The sequence below is a fragment of the Magnolia sinica genome, chromosome 1 (genome assembly GCF_029962835.1).
Source record: "Magnolia sinica isolate HGM2019 chromosome 1, MsV1, whole genome shotgun sequence".
In the NCBI taxonomy this organism is placed as follows: Eukaryota; Viridiplantae; Streptophyta; class Magnoliopsida; order Magnoliales; family Magnoliaceae; genus Magnolia; species Magnolia sinica.
Window position 1 is genome coordinate 84151082 of NC_080573.1, and position 21537 is coordinate 84172618.

The following is a 21537-nucleotide window of genomic DNA, read 5'->3' on the forward strand; positions in this document are numbered from 1 at the left end:
AATCAAACCACAAGACCAGAAATTATAGTGGTTTACTTGTGTGTACACCAACTGTTTAGAAAAATAGCCACACAACTACTCCACTCATAATATCCTCACACAGTGGATATTAGAGTTCACTATGAAAATAGGTTTTCCCAGGTTCACCTAAAACCCTTACAATTGTGTCTTTCAAGTGGGCTTACACAATTCAAAAAACCCCACACTCTGAGTTTTCTAGATCACCTCAGACAAACCAAAACAAAGAGATTTTTCTGTCACAATCTCAATGAAACCAAAATATAGAAATTTACAATAATATAAAATACCTGGATATTCTTCTTTAGATGCAGCCCGGAAGAACCAAATCGGAGTAGAAGTTCAATATAGAAGTTTAATGTCTACACTCACTTATGAAATGGTTCTAAGTTCTAAATTGATTTTAAATTAAATCAAGTTGGGATATCTCTATTTGATTTTGATTCCAAGAAAAGGGCAAGTTTCAATCCCTTCGTCAAATATGATTGGAATAAAGAATACAAAATCAAATATAACAAAGCTAAATTAAGAGAATATTAAATGAACACAATATAGCTTAAAAAGATAACTAACTTATCTCTTAGAGTGGCGTATTGATTTAGATTGAATTGAATATGAAACTCTAAAATTCATGATCTATTTATAGTTGCAGAAATCACATTCTCGACTGGTCCTGAGGTCTGCACGACTAGTCGTAGGACCAATAGATTTTTAAAATTTTGAGCGTGATAGGATAAAGTCGTTCCACGACTGGTCATAGGCTTTGCTCGACCGGTCGAGTGACCTCCACGACTGGCCGTGTGGAACCCGATTTAGTTGCTGGACTTTGAGTCGAGGCTGCAGGACTGGTCGAGCACAGGTCAAGCACTGTTCACACGACCAGTCGAGCAGTCTCTAGGACTGGTCGAGTCTTTAATAAAAATTCTCAAAAATCAGTAACAACCTTAGGACTAGTCGAGGAATTGTTGGACTCAACTGGTTGAACAAAGTCCAAGACTAGTCGAGAAACAGTCAATGCACTTATAAAGTGATCCAATTTAAATTATGTATTCAAAATGATCTACCTTATGGTCAATCTAAGGTCATTCATACCTTATACATAATGTATGAACATTGAAACTTGTTTTCCTTCTGTTGAAAGTTGAACTTTAAAGTTCACGAAGTTTAAGATCTTTACACATGATGAAGCTTCATCTTGAGACCTTTTGAGGCTTCAAATTGAAGTATATTGAAACTTGAATTTATAACCTTTGAACTTAAAACATCTTGAAACTTGAGCTTGAGTTTCAAAGTAAAGAACTTTGTCTTGACTTGAAGCTTAACCTTGAATTCACACTTAATGTTGTATTCGAACATGACCAAGTAAACTTGCATTTCTTGAAGTAAAAATCTTTATTCTTGGGAGATACATTGTCTTGAATATGTAGATGTGCTGGATAAGACACAGATTCAAAAAGGTTTTGGCACTATAAAATTTGACAATTATAGGAACTAGAAACCATAGCACTTACAATCTCTCCCTTTGTCAAATTTGTGACAGAACATACTTCATAATAATATAAACATTATACGCACAAAAAAAAAATCATGCATCAGTTATCCATATAAACCAGTCAACCTGGTTAAAGAATCATGCACCAGTTATAAACAGGTCGCAAAAATTCGCATCATACTCCCCCTTACTTACTCCTCCCCCTTACACAAAGAAGGATATATGTCTACATGTCCACAATCCACATGCCATATATCATAAACACCATATATCAAGCATGACAAAATTCTCTCCCTTTTTGTCACAATATGACAAAGGAAGAAATCAATACATGAAATAGGACATAGATAAGTAAGGAAAAATAAGTCAAGCAATAAGGAATAATGGATCAAGATAGTCAAGATATTAAATTTATAAGCAAATAATGCTCAAGCATAATCAACCAACATCAACAGAGTTGAACCAAATTCAATCCCACAAACCGAAAGAAAGCTAAGTATCATAAGAGTTATTACAAGCTATATAAGAAAACACTAAATAGATCCCGAAGAAGGAGCAGGTATGGTGGGATCAAGTTTATGAAATCCCTTGTTCAGGCTCTTAAGATATTTACGCATATATTTGAACTACAAATCATAGGACACATTCATATTCTCTACCTTCTCCTCAAGAGAGCGCAACTGCGAATCAAAGTCAAGCAGCTGATAGTCAGGATCATCTGCTGAGTCGGATTTGATCTCATCAAAAATATCATCCATGTTAATGTCATCTGGAGGTAAATCACCTTTTTCTTCATTCACTGCAGCAACTCCTCCAACACCCACATTGACTTGGCCTGCGGCCAACCTCAGATTCATTTTGTTTATATTGACGTTGTTGAATATTGGGTATTGAATTAGAGCCTCTCTAACAGGCATAACCACTAATAAATGCGTGGCTAACACAATCATTAGATAAGCAAAAGGGATATCACTGTGTCAAGGATGGAGACGGAATTGAATGATGCAGTGATAGATTAAAGAAGGAAGACATACATTGGTTCTAGAAACAATGGCATGAAGAATCCGAACCATGAAAGTAGTGAGTTCGGTTTTGTTACTAGAATGAGGATACACATTGGAAATGAATATCCTATGACGGACTCTGTATCTGGGTAACAAATACTTTGAAGCAAGCGCATTTTCATTAGTATACCTTTGGGCATCTATATTGCACAATTCTCTAGTAAGCATATGTTTTTCTGATTCAGGTAGTTTAGCTACTAAAGTGCTAATAGGAATACCTTCATCATTAACAGGTATGTCCATTAGACCAGAGATCAAATGTCGGTCTATTTCAACTGGATCTTCTCTAGTAGCAATAATAAAAGTTAAATTTTTAGTTGAAAAATTAGAAATACATGCATACATAGCTTACGTAATGTACCGGTATGCCAGCCCACCCCAATGTAGAATGTTATCTCATCCTATAGATTGGAGAAGAGGAGGGATTTCAAATGAACCTAGATGTTCAACAAGAATAGGTCATTCAACTATTACATTGTGCAACCTTATATCCCGCACATAGGAGGGATCATCTTCGGGTAACCGAAGGTGGCACCTTGTGATAGGTGTCGATCTAGACATTGAAGGACCATGAGAAATTTTCTTTTTCCCTCTACCTTCCGTTTGCAACTAGGAAATCAAGGAACCAAGTGGTTGCAAAAGAAGTAGAGTGGGTTTTCTCAAGATTAGATTTTGGAGAAGAAATTCCCAAAAACCTCAAAGAAACAAGAAATAAATCACTCCAAAGATGAAAAGGAAGTGATATGAACTTGAATCTATAGGAAAAATGGAAATAAAACACTAATCTTGAAGAACTAGGAGATGGGTTCGACCGGTCGACCTAGGACCCGTTGGAGAAGAAGCCCAAAATGAAGAAAAAGGGATTTTCCCTCCCAAATAAAGATCAAACCCACGCTACACGACTGGTCGAGTACATACTTGACCGGTCGTGCCATGACTGGTTGAGTATGTACTTGACTGGTCATGACAGCTAAAAATGTGCAATTTTCATATAATTTTAAATTTTAAACATAAAATAACAAATATATATACATTATGATACAGAAATGCATGAATAATCAATTCAAATAGCACATACCAAGATCAAATTTCAATTTAGAAAACCTGGTTTTGTCGAATGATTTTGTGAAAATATCAGCAAGTTGAGTCTCGGTCGGAATTAATGTATTCTACAGAAATTGTCTTTTCTTCCACTAATTCACGAATGTAGTGATATCTAATGTCAATGTGCTTAGTTCGTGTATGCTGGATTGAATTTTTAGATATATTAATTACACTGGAATTATCACAATATAAAACCATAGAGTCCTATGCAATTCCGTAATCGTTTAACATTCTTTTCATCCATACAAGCTGAGTACATGCATTCCCTGCTGCAATATATTCAGCCTCAGCAGTTAAGAGCGATACGAAACTTTGTTTCTTACTTTGCCAAGAAACTAAACAGTTCCCAACATAGAAACAACCACCACTAGTTGATTTCCTATCATCAATGTTACCAGCCCAATCAGCGTCAGTGTGACCAGCTAATTGAACATTCGTATCATGTGGATACCAAAGACCCAGATTAGTAGAGCTTGCGACATATCGCATAATCCGCTTAACAGTAGTTAAATGTGACTCTTTAGGGTTAGATTGATATCTAGCGCAAATTCCTACGCTAAATGCAATATCAAGTCTACTTGTAGTTAAATAAAGCAAGCTTCCAATCATACTTCGATATAGTTTAGGATCCACACTCTTACCTGTAGAGTCTTTTGAGAGTTTCAAAGTAGTACTCATAGGAGTATCAAAATATTTTTCATTCTCAAATCCTAACTTTTTAGCTAAGTTCAGAGCATATTTGGTTTGAGAAATAAAGAAACTATCAGGTTGTTGTTTAACTTGCAACCCTAGGAAATAATTCAATTCCCCAACCACGCTCACTTTGAACTCAGATTTCATGAGATCTGCAAACTCAATAGTCATGTTAGCACAAGTAGATCCATAAATTATATCATCAACATAAATTTACACTATTAAAATGTGATCATTATATTTCTTAACAAATAAAGTTTTATCAACACTTCCCATTAGAAAATTATGACTCAGTAAAAACTTAGTCAACTTTTCGTACCATGCACTGGGAGCTTGTTTCAAACCGTATAGAGCCTTTTTTAGGCAATAGACATGATCAGCATTCTTAGGGTCTCCAAAACCCGTTGGTTATTCAACATACACTTCTTCATGCAAATCGCCATTTAAGAAAGCACTCTTTACATCAATTTGGTATTTTAAACTTTCTAAAGCATGCAATGGATATAAATAGTTTGATTGATTCAAGACGAGCTACTGGGGCAAAGGTCTCATCATAATTGATGCCTTCAATTTGAGTGTACCCTTGTACAACCAGCCTAACCTTATTTCTAATGATATTATCAAGTTCATCAGACTTATTTTTAAAAATCCATTTAATTTCGATAATGTATTTATCTTTAGGTCTTCGAACTAAATACCAAATATCATTTCTAACAAATTGATTAAGCTCTTCTTGCATCGCAACAATCTAGTTTTCGTCAGTAAGAGCTTCTTTTACGTTAGTCGGTTCTATCTGAGATGTAAAGCACACGTAATTATACATATCTTCTAGTTGTCTACGAGTGCGCACACCAGTGAGAGGGTTTTCAAGAATCTGATTAGTTGGATGATCTTTTACAGTCCTTAGTTCAGAGTTATTTTGACTTGATGAAGTATCTGGTTTATCAATTAGAAGTACTTTATCATTTTCTGAACTTGAAATAGGTGTATTCAAGTGATCGCCAATAACTACATTAATAGACTCTTGAATAACACCGGTCCTCTTATTAAGAACCCGATACGCTCAACTATTCAGATCATACGCTAAAAATATTCCTTCATCACTTTTGGTGTCAAACTTACCCAGATTTTCTTGGTCACATAAAATGTAGCACTTGCTGCCAAAAACTCGAAAGTATTTGACAGTAGGCTTCTTATCAAACTACGTTTTATAAGCCATTTTACAATTTGATTTTCTAGTATAAATACGGTTAATTATATAACACGTAGTATTTATGGCTTCAGCCGAAAGATTTTTAGGGAGCTTCATATTGTTTAACATTACATTTGTCATTTCTTGAAGCACTCTATTTTTTCTTTCTACAATACAATTTTGTTGTGGAGTTTTATCCGTAGAGAATTCATGTGATATTCCCTGATCACTGCAAAACTTCTCAAAACCGCTATTCTCAAATTCTGATCCATGATTGCTAAGGATCTCATAGACTTGAGACTCTTTTTCAGTTTGGATACATCTAAGTACCCTTTTTACTTCATCGAAAGTTTCTGATTTGTCTTTTAAGAAGACTGCCCAAGTATATCTGGTAAAGTCATCAACAATTACCAGTATGTACTTCTTGCCACCTCGACTCTCTATTCTAGTTGGTCTAATAAGATCCATGTAGAGGAGTTCGAGCGGTTTAGATGTGGTATTGGAGTCCACCTTTTTGCGAGAGCTCCTAATTTGCTTGCCAATCTGTCATTTGCCACATATTTTAACTATTTTCTGTATTTTGGGTAAGCCTCTTACTAACTCTCTTTTGCTCAATCTATACAAGTTGCGGTAGTGTACATGTCTGAGGCGTTTATGCCATAACTCAGTCTCATCAGTATGGACCATGTAACACAATAGATTAGATGAGCTAGAATCACTTACTATGTAGCAGTTTTCAGAAGTTCTGCGACCAGTTAATATTATAGAACCATTTTTATTTAATATTTCGCACCCTAGGTTGCTAAATTTTATGTTATGATTCTTATCGCATATTTGAGAAATGCTTAATAAGTTGTGTTTTAACCCTTCTACATATAAAACATTCTCAAATAAAGGGAGGTTAAAAGATTGGACCGTACCTTGGCCAACAATCCTACAGTTGCTACCATCACCGATTGTGACTGAACCATCAGTCATGGCTTTAAGATTGGTGAACAGACCTTTGTCACCTGTCATGCGTCTAGAGCAACCACTGTCTAGGTACCACTTTGAATGACTTAAAGCTTTGAAAGTGGTGTGGGCAACCAAGCAGGTAACCTTAGGAACCCATTTCATTACAGTCTTAGGTTTAGAAGTATAGTTGGTCTTCTTATTTTTGTAGTTGATATAAGACCGACCCATTGAGTTAGATTTTAATAACTCCTTAAGTAAGTCAACAATTTTCTCAGCTAAAGGATTACGATTCTGATTTTTATAGTTGATATGGTTGCTTCTACGTTTTAAGGATCGAAAAGTTTTATCATTTTTAGAATAATTTTGATTTAGGCTTTTCCCTTTTGAGTTTGAAGACTCTCCTTTCACAAACTTAGGAGGAGTATTCTTAATTTTGGAAGGAGTACTTTGTCGTAGCCCAATCCATATCGGTCGCCACATTTTCTGAATCCGGATAATAGTTTTTCTAACTTAGGATCACCTTGGGTATACTTTCATGTGTCCTTTAAACTTAAAAGTAAAGAGATTTCAAGTTTTAGTTTTTCATTTTCAGATTTTAAATTTTCAACTTGAGAGTTTTTGAAATCTAAGTTGCACTTAGTTTTTTCAAAACAATCTAAAATGTGAGATTTTTCTATAACAAGAGAATTAAAATTTTCTTTAAGTTTTGAAAACTTTTTTTTTCTAATGTTTAAGTTTAACAAACATTTCCACACTTGTATAAAAAAATTACAACATTCTCCAAAAATATAAAAAGGAAAATTACAACCATCCACAAAAAGGAATAAATAATCAAACTACAAGACCAAAAATTATAGTGGTTTACTTGTTGTACACCAACTATTTAGAAAAATAGCCACACAACTACTCCACTCCTAATATCCTCACACAATGGATATTATCGTTCACTATAAAAATAGGTTTTTCCAGTTCACCTAAAACCCTCACAATTGTGTCTTTCAAGTGGGCTTACACAATTCAAAAAACCCCACACTTTGAATTTTCTGGATCACCTCAGACAAACCAAAACAAAGAGATTTTTCTGGCATAATCTTAATGAAATCAAAAGATAGAAATTTACTATAATGTAAAATACCTGGATATTCTCCTTTAGATGCACCCCAGAAGAACCAAATCAGAGTAGAAGTTCAATGTCTACACTCACTTATGAAATGTTTTAGGTTCTAAATTGATTTTAAATTAAATCAAGTTGGGCTAGCTCTATTTGATTTTGATTCTAAGAAAAGGGCAAGTCTCAATCCCTTCTTCAAATATGATTGGAATAAATAATACAAAATCAAATATAACAAAGCTAAATTAAGAGAATATTAAATGAGCACAATATAGCTTAAAAAGATGACTAACTTATCTCTTCAAGTGGTGTATTGATTTAGCTTGAATTGAATATGAAACTCTGAAATTCGTGCTCTATTTAAAGTTGCAGAAATTGCATTCTCGACTGGTCCTGAGGTTGGCATGACTGGTCGTAGGACTAACAGATTTTTAAAATTTTGAGCGCGATAGAATAAAGTCGTTCCACGACTAGTCGTAGGCTTTGCTCGACCGATCAAGTGACCTCCACGACTGGTCGTGTGGAACCCGATTTAGTTGTTGGACTTTGAGTCTAGGCTGCAGACTGGTCGAGTATAGGTCGAGCACTATTCACAGGACCGGTCGAGCAATCTCCAGGACTGGTCGAGTCTTTAACAAAAATTCTCAAAAATCAGTAACAACCTTAGGGCTGGTCGAGGAATTTTTGGATTGGTCGAGCCAGTGCTAGGACTAGTCGAACAAAGTCCAAGACTAGTCGAGAAACAGTTAATGCACTTATAAAGTGATCCAATTTAAATTATGTATTCAAAAGGACCTACCCTATGGTCAATCTAAGGTCATTCATACCTTATACATAATGTATGAACATTAAAACTTTTTTTCCTTTTGTTGAAAGTTGATCAGTTCATGAAGTTTGAGATCTTTACACATGATGAAGCTCAATCTTGAGACCTTTTGAGGCTTCAACTTGAAGTATATTGAAACTTGAATTTATAACCTTTGAACTTAAAACATCTTGAAACTTGAGCTTGAGGTTCAAAGTTAAGAACTTTATCTTAACTTGAAGCTTGACCTTGAATTCACACTTGATGTTGTATTCAAACATGACCAAGTAAACTTGCATTTCTTGAAGTAAAAATCTTTGTTCTTGAGAGATGCATTGTCTTGAATATGTAGATGCGCTGGATAAGACACAGATTCAAAAAGATTTTGGCACTACAAAATTTGACAATTATAAGAGCTAGAAACCATAGCACTTACAATTCCCTCCTTCGATGTTTTATTGGACGTTGAAGTCCTTTATGAGGTCCATCATTCTCCATTCCTCTAGTGCGAATGAGGCTGCTGATGTGTGAGACTTCTTGCGGCTGAGTGCATCGACTACTACGTTTTCTTTTTCAGGATGGTGTTGTATCTCAAATTTATAGTCCTTAAGGGTCACCATCCATCGACGCTGGCGCATATTCAGGTCCTTCTAGTCAAATAGGTATTTGAGGCTCTTGTGATTTGTGTTAAGTTTGAATTGTTCACCATATAAGTAATATCTCCACATTTTAAGAGCAAATACTACCACTGCCAGTTCTAAATCATGCGTCGGATAATTCTACCCGTGAACCTTTAGTTGTCACGACGCGTATGCAATTACTTTATTATTCTGCATAAGTACACACACCAGTCCTTTGTGTGAGGCGTCCATGTGTACTATAAATTCCACTCTCTCTTTGAGCATCGTAAGCATAGGTGACGAGGCTAACTTGCTTTTAAGTTCCTGAAAAGCTTCTTCAGTCATTTTATTCTATTGAAAGCATGAATTCTTCTTTGTCATGCTAGTTAGTGGCCAAGCTATCTTAGAGAATTCTTTGATAAAGCGTCGATAGTATCCCTCAAGTCCTAGAAAGCTTCTGACTTCGGTAATGGTATCGGTCCTGGCCCATTGAAGTATGGGTTCTACTTTAGCTGGATCGACTGTTATTCCTTGGCGGTTCACTACATGTCCTAGGAACTTCACTTCTTCCTTCCACAATTCACATTTTAAGAGTTAGGCGAATAGTTGATTCCTCCTTAGAATGTCCAGGACCATCGGCAGGTGAACTTCGTGTTCTTCCTTGCTTTGTGAGTTGATGAGGATATCATTGATAAAGACTATAATGAATTGGTTTAGATATGGTTTAAATATGTGGTTCATAAGATCCATAATGATGGCGGGCACATTTGTGAGGACAAAGGGCATTAATAGAAATTCATAATGTTCGTACCTTATCCTGAATGTGGTCTTTTGTATATCCGCATCTTTGATTCTCAGCTAATGGTACCCCGATCACATATCAATCTTTGAAAAGAATTGTGCTCCTTTAAGTTGGTCAAATAGGTCGTCGATGCGAGGCAGGGGATATTTGTTCTTTATCATTGCTTGATTTAGGCAATGGTAATTGATTCACAACCTTAAGGTTTCATCCTTCTTCTTGACGAACAACACTAGTGCACCCCAAGTAGACACTCTTGGTTGGATAAATCCTTGACTTAGTAATTCTTCTATCTATTTCTTGAGTTCTTCCAACTCAACTGGCGCCATTCGAAAAGCGGGTAGGGCTATTAGGGAGGTTTCTGGTATTAGGTCAATGTCGAAGTCTACCTCTCTCCTGATAATCTTGGTATCGCTTGAAACACCTCAAGGAATTGTTTGACTACTGGAATTTGATCTACAAAGATTCCTTCTAAGCCCATTACCCATGTCAGGGGTTCCTTTTTCTTCTACCCTGTATTGTAATGGGACCGCGCCTAGGTAAAGTGAAAGTGATTTGTATGGCCTTAGTTCCTATAATCGCCCTTGTTTCATCAAGCCAATCCATTCTGAGAATGATGTCAAATCTCTTCATGTTCATTTGTATTAGGTTGGCTGAAAGCTTGATGTTTGTTATAGTGATGGGGCAATTTTCATAGTATTTGGTTAGTTCTATTATCTTGCCTAACAGTGAAGCTACTATAATGGGTTTTTTCAAGCATTTCAATTCTAAACCCAAATGCTCTACTATGGCAGTTGATATAAACGATAAGGTAGCCCCACAGTCAAATAAAAGCACAACTAGGGTACCCTTAATGAAAGTCGTACCTTCTATTAGGCCAGGAGTAGTCTCGGGGTCTCCGGGTGATATCATGGCGAAGAAGCGACCGGATGTGGTGTTTTGGTGCACTGGAGTTAGGATGAGGCAGCCTTCGTCTTTCATCTTCTTATAGCAGTCCTTCGCATCGTGACCCATTTTCTTGCAGTAACCACAACTAGGGAGGTCGTCCAGTTGTTTCTTCTCTTCGGGGGTGATATTCTGTTGTGGGGTGGTCCTTAGCCTTCTATCTGTTGTATGTGTCACAGTTGGGTCGGTCTTAAACCATCTTTTTTCTTCGAGCTGTAGTCTAGCCCGTGTTCTACAATCATCGTCGCTCTCGGCTTCAGTGGCTTTATCAACCATGTCGTCGTAGCATGTCAAATCCACGTAGCATATTTTGGAGTAGATTGAGGGTCTGAGTCCATCCTTGAATTGTTTGATTTTGAAGTCCTCGTCTTCGACCAATTTAGGCACATATCGCAATAATTTCATAAATCGGGCCTCATATTATGCGACACTTGTTGCACCTTGGGTGAGTTTTAGGAATTCAGACGGTTGTTCAACTCGGTATGACTTAGGGAAATATTTTTTGAAGAATTTTCTTTGGAATTCCTTCCATGTCCAAGTGTGATCCTCAGGTTTAGTCCTTCCCATTGCTTCCCATAAGATGACGACCTCTCCTTCGAACTTAAAAGTGGCTAGGGAAAACTTTAACATTTAGGGCATCCCATAGTCTTCAACGTTCTCTTAATCTACTTTTCCCACTATTCTGCCACTACTAGATTTGGAGTGCCTGAGAATTCATGAGGCCATAGTTTCAAGAATCTTTCTAGCTAGGCGAACTCATCATAGTATTCTAGACATGGTGGGGCCAGTGAGTAAGCGCGAATGGGTGATATGGATGGTGAGGGAGCACGAGTGGGTGATACAGATGGTGAGGCAGCCCTTGGGGCAGTATGGTGAGCTTGTTGTTGTAAATCATCCGTGGTTTGTTGGGTCTTCTCCATGAATGCTTCTATCTGTCCCATAATGGAGTAGAATGGTGCCCACACTTGAGTTTCAGGGGGCCCCAATCTTGGGGGCAATCATGGAAGTGTGGTTCCCTGACGGGTCCCGTTCTCGGTCGTGGATTCTAGTGGTGCTTAGATAGTCTTTCTCATGGGGGCCATACCTTCTGTAGATATGGATGATTTGGTTAGGGTGATGTTAGTGCTTTGGGGAAATTTCTAATGTGGTAAATACAAATTCCTCAGGCAGTCATGAATTCTTTAAGATTTTTTTTTTCTGGTTAGTTACCCTAAGGATTTTGGGAGTTTAATTCAAGGCTTCTAGGTTTATCGCTCCTAGTTTCTTGTTAGACTATGGTGGTGTAAGGTTTTCGTGGATCCTATAACCTACAGGCCCAGTTAAACTCATTTTCATGCCCTAATACCAACTGTAACGCCCCGAATTTCCAATGTCTAAGTCTTGGCTCATCTTGGGAATCCTGGCGTTAATTCTATTCACACATCTTTCAGATAGTGTGATTAAATTCATACATTCTGAGTATTCAAGTATCAACTCATGAAAAAGAAACTTTCTGTATTTATTATTCCAAATTTAAAGGGAAAGAAAGTTCAATGAATCAATAAATGCTCACTCAGATGGGAGCTTATTACAAAATCAAGTTGCAACGGAAACGTAAATAAGCTAAATCAAGAAACTAATTTCTTGTTTATTCAGCATAGTCTTCCTCGGGAAAGTAGCCTTCTAGGTCTTCAATATGTTCATCACCTGCATCATCTATATGGTTGGAGAGGGTCAACACCTTACTCATAGTGATGGTCGTTCCTTTACAATTTACAATATATTTGACATGAATCACAAGGATGAAGGGGCATTGACACTCCTCATATAAGGGCATCAATATGCACAGGGTTCTATATGATATGCATGCCTAGAAAAATATGTGTGATCCATCATACTCCATAGTCATATTCACATTGTGGAAGGTAGTTTATTATATCCGGCTCGCCCCGCATTCTTACACTATGGAGATTCGTCGGTGTGTCCCACGCTATCGTGGCTTTACACGAATAACTCAAGGCGACACAACAATGTGGTTAGGGGATTTATGTAACATGATGTGTTCCTGGAGCAACTATTTGCAACATGCAATCCCAAGAAGTGATGTAACACGCATGGCGTTTTACTTACATCGATTGTGCACCACGCTAACCAACCCACAGAATTACGTACGGACCAGGAGGGTCGTATTACGTCCACGATTTTATGATGACTATTAGAGATGGGATGTCCGACATGATACTTGCATGTAGGAGAATGATGTGAATATCTATGGTGATGATTCATGAGGAAATTCAAATAGTGCAATACATTTAAAGAAAAACAGGTAAAGGGCATGATCAAATAACTTGCATAATCTAAAGGAAGGATCCTCGCCTTAGCTTATTGCCCTTCAGAGATATTTCTTATGGTAGGTCCTACTCTAATTACCTGTTTTAAGTCGAACTTTAATTAGGTTTAATATATCTATTTAGGTTATGCAAAGACAAGCTGCGCATTAGTAGTCTTTAATTTGCTATGCACGGGTCCATCCCACCATTGACTCGACTAAGTCGGGTGCGATGGCTCCTATTGCAAGGAAGTTTGAAGGAAAAAAAAAAAAAAAAGAATGAAAGGAAAGAAGAGGAAGAAAGGAAAAGATTGATCTAACCGAGTTGTTGGGTGGACTCGGTACTTTCCAACCGAAGGCTTATGCATATCTTCCTCTCTCTTCTTAAACGTACGTGATCTCTCTTCTTTCTTCACTCTCTACACTTTTTCCCTCTATGTATTTCTTACCTTTCTTTCTGGTGGAAGGGACAAAGCTTTTTATAGTCGTCCGATCCTAAGATTTCCTATGCGGTTTGGATCTGGAAGCTTCTTATGAAACTCCGGATGCGCATCATGTAATAGGTTCTTGCGAAACTCTGGATGTGTAATGTGTAACTGGGACTGGTCATGTGATAGGAGTCCCGACTTCTACTCCTCTTCCTCTTTTTCATCTTGTCCGGCCACTGATCGCCCAATGATCATTAACAGATCTTTGTTGAATTTCTTGATCGGACGGTGCTGTTTGGATGGAAGGTTGGCACCGGTTTCGATGGCAGATTGATCCCAGTGCGCTAACGCCCCATTTGGACATCTCTAGTTGGATCAGATTGAACTTTCAGATCAACCTGGCCACCGGATCTGTGATGAAGGTGGGCCTTGTGAGTAGACTGTGTGGAGAGCACGTTTCTGGAAGGTTGTGGAAAGCGAAAGTTCTGCCATGAAAAACAGCATAAATTGTGGCTGGAATTTCCTCTTGAATTCGGAGAGTGTCTAGCCGATCTTCTTGGCTAGGTGCATACGCAAGGTGGAGGTTTGATTCAAATGCACGTAGAGGGCGAACTTGATCCGATCGGTGCGGCATTTTTGCTGGGGCGACTCGCTTCTCCCTCAATGTGGCCCATCACGGTTGGAATTTGATTAGGGGTTGCTGGACGGTCCTGATCTTACGACTGTTCGTGATGGTGGCCCACTCCAGATCTGGTCACGGATCTCCCTATTCCACACTACGTAAGCGGGAAAGAAAGAGGAATCCTCTTTCTTTACAAACAATCAGGTCAAAACAGTTTTGACCGACCTGTGTTGTCAGTGTATTGCGGTTATACACATACAGGTGCGCACGCACCTTGTGGCAGGATTTTCGATGGTGATCCCGATAGATCCGCTCCGTCCCTTCAAAGCATGGGATCCCTTCTTTGAGGATGGATTATACCTTTTCTTGTTTGGTTGCTTAATTAGTAGTTTGTTACCTATGTATTTTCTTCTTCTTTTTTCCTTTGAGTTTGTTTATTATTATTATTTTTGTTTGATGGTTCTTTTGTGGTGATGTTCTGATGCTAATTGTAGAGGTTTCGAGGTGTTTTAAACAAGAAACAAATGCATTCGATTTGGAAAAATTATCTTATTCGAACGTAACAAAGAGAATAGATATAGAATAATCATTATATTATGACTACTGAATTCATTTGCATCCCTCTAATATCCCTTTATTCTAAGATAAATCATTTGAAATACATAAATTAAAATTAATAAAGTTCAAATGTCGAATCTTGAATCCGGCAGCAGTTCGACAGCCACTTCAGTCACACCTTAGGAGGAATGTTGTGTTAATTAACTTTTCCCATTTTGAGCTTATCCTTTATGTAAAGGAGAGCTTGGAGCAATGAAGGTCGAATTGGACGATTTCAATAACATCTTAACCCCTTTTATGACTGGCCACATAGTGACCTGGTTAACGACCCGCGCAACCAGCTTGTTGGTTACGCGACCCGTGCAACTGATCTGTTGGTTGTGTGGCCCGCACAACCATTCTCTTACTTCCCTTCTCACCTTCAATCTTCCTTCAGAGCTTGCTCCTCTTCTAAAATTCTTCTTCTGTCCCAAATGAGAGGGGGAGTGGGGTATTTATAAGCCTCTACACGTGTTAACCCTCGATCTTTGTGCCATGGGGCCCACTTTGCATTAGATCTAACTGTTCATCTCAATTATTGTTTGCTCTTGATTGCGCCACCCGTACAATAGTTAAATTAGTTGCCCTAATGCATTGAGACACTACCATCTCCCATCCACAGAGTCATCACGATGGGCGATCTCGAAAGACCTCCAAAACACAGTCGTGAATACGACTGGGAAGAATGGTTGAAGACAACGGCGCATCATCAGACGATCAACCAAAGGCCTCCCGCCAGAGAAGATACTCCTCCCCCTCTAGACCAAAGAAGAATCGTCGAAACAAGGCTCAAGAGTCTCAAGAGAAAATCAAGGAACACAATAGAAAGAAACTCCATAATTCTTGGGAATCGATCCGTGCAATTCAGGGTGTCATAAAATTTGACAACCCCTACAAGCAGGGCATCATAGTGATTCTAGTCAATATCCATTGCCACCACTTTATGCTGATTTATGAGCCTAAGGATCATCGGACTGTAGAAAGATTAGCTTACACAGAGTCTTGGTCGTTCATGGAACTAAGATTATTAGAAGGCATCCTACAGCCACCGAAACCAAGATAACAGATTGGTGGCATTCACTCTATGATTTTCTTTGTCCCACCTATGATCTTCACAGCCTGTATCCAACCTATTTTTATGAAACACTTCAGCAACGTTTCGGCAGTCGTCACCTCATCTGGAGCCCAGAGGAATTTAGAACAAGAGGTCTCCTAACTCCTTGCAATTATTATTCCGAATGGGTCACAGTAATTCTATCGAAACATGCGGGGACTTTGTCAAAGATTAATATCTTCACCGCGATTGAAGCAACGTCACATCCCTTTTACAAGGAGTCTTCCATTTTCAAAGCTTTTCTCAACTACTAGTGCCCTTCTATTAATTCTTTCCACCTCCACGAAGGTGAAATGAGCATTACGCTATGGGATATTCACAGGATCACTGGTTTGTCGATAATTGGAAATTTCTTTGATGAATTTGTCCCCATCAATGAGGAACTTGCCTTCGTCTCTTCGCCTGACCGCATCCCCTCTATCTCAGAATCAACCACCGAACTTTTTAAGGAAATGTCCAAATTTCTAAACATCTACAAGATTCAGCTTATGCAATGGCTGGCTCACTTCAGTAGAGCTCTTCGGTAATTTTCCTTCTTCTTCAATTAACGCCTCTATTACACCTTGATACATAATCTCGATTTCATTTGCTTATCTCTTTTTCTTCCAGGTTTAATGACAACCATTCACGAGAGCTTGAATGTCTTCAGAAGGGTATGAAAGATCGTGATGAGTATTCTATTTATGGGGAGCTCGCAGCATTCATTGCTTACTGGCTAAGCATAGTGGTCTTCCTAAACTCTAAGTCAGTAGACGCCATCCACCCTTCGTTGTTTGTAGTAGCAGATGTCATGGCTGAGGGAGTCAAATATTCTCTTGCTCCTCTCGCTCTATGCTTGATTTACAGAGGTTTTGGAGAGATCACTTCTCATATAAAAAGCCCCTCTGTCAGCTCTGCTTCGACTTATATGCCATGGCATTACTTTCTTGGCTAGCTTGGTGTCTATTTCCGGTGGACTTTCGAAGTGCCAGAAAAAGCTTACGTCTATCCTTCTCAAGTCCCTCTCTATTTTTTTTAAAAGAGAACCATGGCAAAGAGGTCCTATGACTAGGCAAAAGATGCCATCTCTTCTAATTCCAAGATAAATTACTTTCATTTCTGTCTACCTTGTTACACTGTGGACATAGAGAAATCATACACAGAATCGCACACCACAGGAGAAAGGGGATTCTTTCTGTCAATTAGGTCTTGCAGTCTCCCATCGAGGGAAGGGACAAAATTCTAGAGAGAACCATACTATCCTAGCTATTTTTCCCATCAATTCGGCTTCAATCAAGTAGTTCCAGAAGATTGTGGACTTGTTACTCGAAGAATGCGGAGCTACGGCACTGGCCCATTCAATTGGGCAATGGTTTGGAAGCAACTGTTAGGCCGAGCCAATTCTTCCTTCATTATCCTGGGCTGTGATCGTACTCCTAGGGCTTCATATAATCATATGAGATAGTGGGTGCACCAATCATATCTGGTAAGGAAAGGTCTGCCAGTAACTAAGCCCATATGGCTTCCACCTCCCAGGCTCAAGGGTTGCACAATTGAAGAGGGAGTCGGTTTCATAGCGGAGACCAGTCATGCTCCTTTTGTTGGCCATCACTATGTTAAGATATGTATAGATGAACCTATTCATGAGAGGAAGCCTGACAACACTCTCAAAGGGTGGATAGCCTATGGTGACATTCGCGAGTTTGAAAAGTTTCCTCTTCATCGTCCACAAAGAGAAGAAGTTACAGAAGATGCTACCCCTTTGCCAGAGAATATCACTAGTCCTCAAGATCGGCCAACCTCTTCTACCCATCCTCAACATTAGCCAACTTCTTCTCCTACCCTCAAGACTGTCCATCCTAGTCCTTCGCCAATGAAAAGATCTCGAACATGCACCCAAGCTTCTCCCCAAGAAGGGACCACTGCTACTACTTCTTCGATTTTAGTCACAGCAGATCCTCAACTGGAGAACCACCAGTCTACTCCTTCTAAAGGGAAACAAGTTATTGTTAAAGAGTCTAGGGAAGGAGATTCGTACGATGAAAGTTCAACTTCTTTGTCTAGATATACTATCTCTGATGAAAACGAGACAGAAAGAGAAAATCAAGGCAATGATTATGAGGAAGGAGAAGTCGATATTAGCGGTGAAGATGATATAATTGTAGAAGATGTTCCTGCCGATGAAGGACATACTCTCCCAACCTTCGAAGTTGTTCCTACAAAGACTTCACCCATTTCGGGAGAAGAAGAAGATGAACCCCTAGACTATGGGGAATATGGTTATTCACCATGTAAGAGAACCTTATTCTCTTTATTTACTTTTGTTCTTTTCTCCTTTCCTATCTTATATATTTTATTTCAAGCGATCATGTTGTGAATACGAAGGCAGATAACACTTCTCCCATAGATTTACCTCCCGTCGTACCAGCGACTTCACCGAGATTCTCGATGCATCCACGAGTAGTGGCATGTGAAATTGCTTTTCTGGTGGAGTCAACTGATTTACCAACTCCCACCACTGTCGATTCAAGTACTGAACCTAGGGCTCCATCTTTTGCTGAGATGGCGGAACCTGATCCTTCTCTCGTTAGAGAGACACAACTGCTCGCTGTTTCGGCACCAGCAAAAGGTATATCCTTTTCCTCATTCATACTTTCCATACTACCTACACATATAGTTTTACTATAACTTTATATTTCTTATTTCTTAATAGGGAACTTACCCCAAAGTGGTATGGCAAGTTCTGGCTCTATTGGGACTTCATCAAATGTGTTGTCCTTTAAGAAGGTTTCTGCATACAAATTGGCACTGATCAGGAATTCCATATTAGCTATCATTGAGATGTTTAAAGATCTTGATCAATGGTCAGATCTGGCTATCGCTTTAGATGTCTTAGACAGTGTTGCACGGATGGCTAAAGTCAATGTTTCTTCTGTACGCGATGCTCTCTTAAGATTCCATAATTCGATAACTGTTCTATCATCTGATGAAACTGCGATTGTCCCGCCTAAAATTTTGGAGTATAGGAAGCAGCTTGTGTACTCTAAGGAGAAAGTTTCTCAGATTTCTCCCATTGTCTCTCGCCACGATCAAGAACAGTTATCTTTGAGAGAGCAACTGAAGACTTTTGCTGATAACAAGACATCTATTCAGGATCGTATTACTCTTTTGAAGTAAGAAATCGCTCAGTTGGAGAAGCAAAGTTTGGAGGAAGATCTGAACATTGAAAGAGTATAGAAAAAGATACAGTACAGCCTTCACTCTGTGGATTCTGAAAGATCTGAATTGGCTAAGAATGAAGAATTAATTGCCTCTTTGGAGGAAAAGCTAGCTGGTATCTCGGATCCTACTAGAATTATTTCAAATGCCAGACTAGAACATGCGGCTGCTCAAGTTAATCTTCAAAAAAATTTGCAACAATACTTAGCAGCATTAGGCATTACGAGAGAACTATAGGATGTATAAATTTCATATTTTCTCTTTTTTCTACTATAAATACTTTCAAAATTGCAAATTATACCAGTATCTCATGATATTCTTGATAACGATGCTCTTATTTTGTTCACGTGATGTTTTGATTGATGCGTTATGATTGACGTATTATGCCTCTTCTTTTTTTATCCTCTTATGACTTGTTAGTAAGGGATCTCATATATGATCCCTGTCTTAATTGGCAGTGCTGGATTTTAATTTAGTCAAATAATCACACACAGTTTAAGCTCTTGAGTAGTGGAGCCACACAGTTTTTTAGACTCTTGAGTAGTGGAGTCGGGTCTCACGTGATGGTCTAACTATTAGGAGTTCACTGGACTCCTCACAGCCTGGTGAGTTCACAAATCGTGATCCATTAGAGGGGCCTAGTGAAGCTACCGGGGCCGTGAACTCGATTGGATTTACGCATAGGGTTGGCCACAGTAACTCTCTAGAGTTCATGGGCTCGTAAGGCGACCTTTAGGGTACCAAATCTAGGGCCGCCAGTCCATCAATGAGTAGGTTTAAGCCCTTCCTCATGAGTTAATACTGAAATCAAGCCAAAGATCTGGGGGGTCTTATGCATGGTTGGCCTATCTATGGACATGGCCAAAGAGCTCACACTACAGCTCGCATTTTCTTCATCTACAAGGTAGGACATTCACGGGAGGGCATTCTCATCCGTTTCCCGTGACGCTGTTGAAAAGCTATACAGATAGCATTAGTCTCACGCGTGACTAGCTGTTGAGGACTTTTTGGCATTTCAAGGCTCTTAATCGCTGGCTCCGTCCGTTGCCAGCATGGATATGCATATGATGGCCTTCACGGGCTTTTTAGGGCCACCGGCTTCTCACTGCTGCCCAAATGGCGAAAGTGATAGGCCTTACACGTAGCTGGCCATCTTTAGGGCTTGGCTAAGCTACCTTAAAAGATAATAATAGGTGGCCATCGTTGTCACGAGGATGATAGACATCTCTGCCTGAGATTGATATGTCACCACTTCTGCTAATATCTTCAACGATATTCATATGTGTTGTTCACAATACATTAGCTTGGTGACGATATCAATTTCAATCAAAATTTTGTAGAGCTTACTTGATGATGATAAGGATGGTCACTTTCTTTTCGTAACACTTGTTGGTACCTAGTCCTGATGTGCTCGCAAATCTCTTCTTTATTCATTCATATGACAGTACATAGCTGTGGTCTTGCTTATTCTTGTCCCCTTTTGATACAGAATCATTATTCTAATAATATTCTGAATCAAAATCAGTAGTATCTTCAGGGACGATATCTTTTGATGAAGCGAGCATTGACCGGTATACTAATACCTTGTCCATCTTGATCCATGACTCTGTATGCTCCATTGGGGTATACTTCTTTTATTATGTACGGCCCGTCCCATTTAGGCTCGAATTTGCCCCCTGTTCTATGGGTGCCCACTATAGGTCTTTTCAACATCAGTACTATATCCCCTTTTTTGAGAGAGCGATATTTAACTCATTTATCAAAGGCAGCTGATATCCTTGCCTAATACGATTGCAATCGCCGTTGGGCTGTCAGGCATTTCTCATCAAGCAAATTCAGCTCCTTCAGTCTTATTTTTGCATTTTCATCATCTGTAATGGACTAATGTACTGCCACTCTGAGTGAGGCTACTTGTATTTCAATCAGGATCATTGCTTCTACACCAAAGACCAGCGAGTACAGTGTTGCTTTTGTTGTTGTCCAGTGGATAGTTCTGTATGCCCACAATGCTTCTTGTAACCTCTCATCCCAATCACGCTTGTTTCCTGTCACTGTTTTCTTCAATAGCTTGACTATCGTTTTATTAAATGCCTCTGCTAATCCATTGGCCAGTGGATAGTAAGGTGTTGAAAACGAATGACGAATGCTGAATTTCTAACATAGGTTCTCCATGCCTCTATTTTTGAAGGGAGTGTCATTATCTGTAACAATTTTCTTCAAAATACCATGGCGGTATATTATTGCATGTCGGATAAAATTAACCACATCTTTCTCCTTAACTCTGTATAATGCAACTGTTTTTATCCACTTAGAGAAATAATCTGTCGCTGCTAAGATATACTGCTTTCCTTTGGACAAAGGCAGATTTATAGGACCAATGATGTCAACTCCCCAAGGAGAGAAGGGCTAAGAGGCAACTGACTGATGCAGGTCTTCTGAAGGAATGTGTATAACATCTCCATGAATCTGACAT

The 21537-nt window shown here is 38.8% G+C and overlaps 1 protein-coding gene across 1 annotated transcript; it reads left to right on the top strand.

Moving 5' to 3' along the window:
* The first annotated feature begins 17718 nt into the window (after nt 1-17718).
* On the top strand, nt 17719-19287 carry LOC131247347 (uncharacterized). Its single transcript, XM_058247689.1, has 3 exons — nt 17719-18054; nt 18144-18474; nt 18559-19287. The coding sequence occupies exons 1-3, from the start codon at nt 17719-17721 to the stop codon at nt 19020-19022; spliced, it is 1131 nt and encodes a 376-aa protein (XP_058103672.1). The 3' UTR covers nt 19023-19287.
* Nucleotides 19288-21537: the final 2250 nt, after the last annotated feature.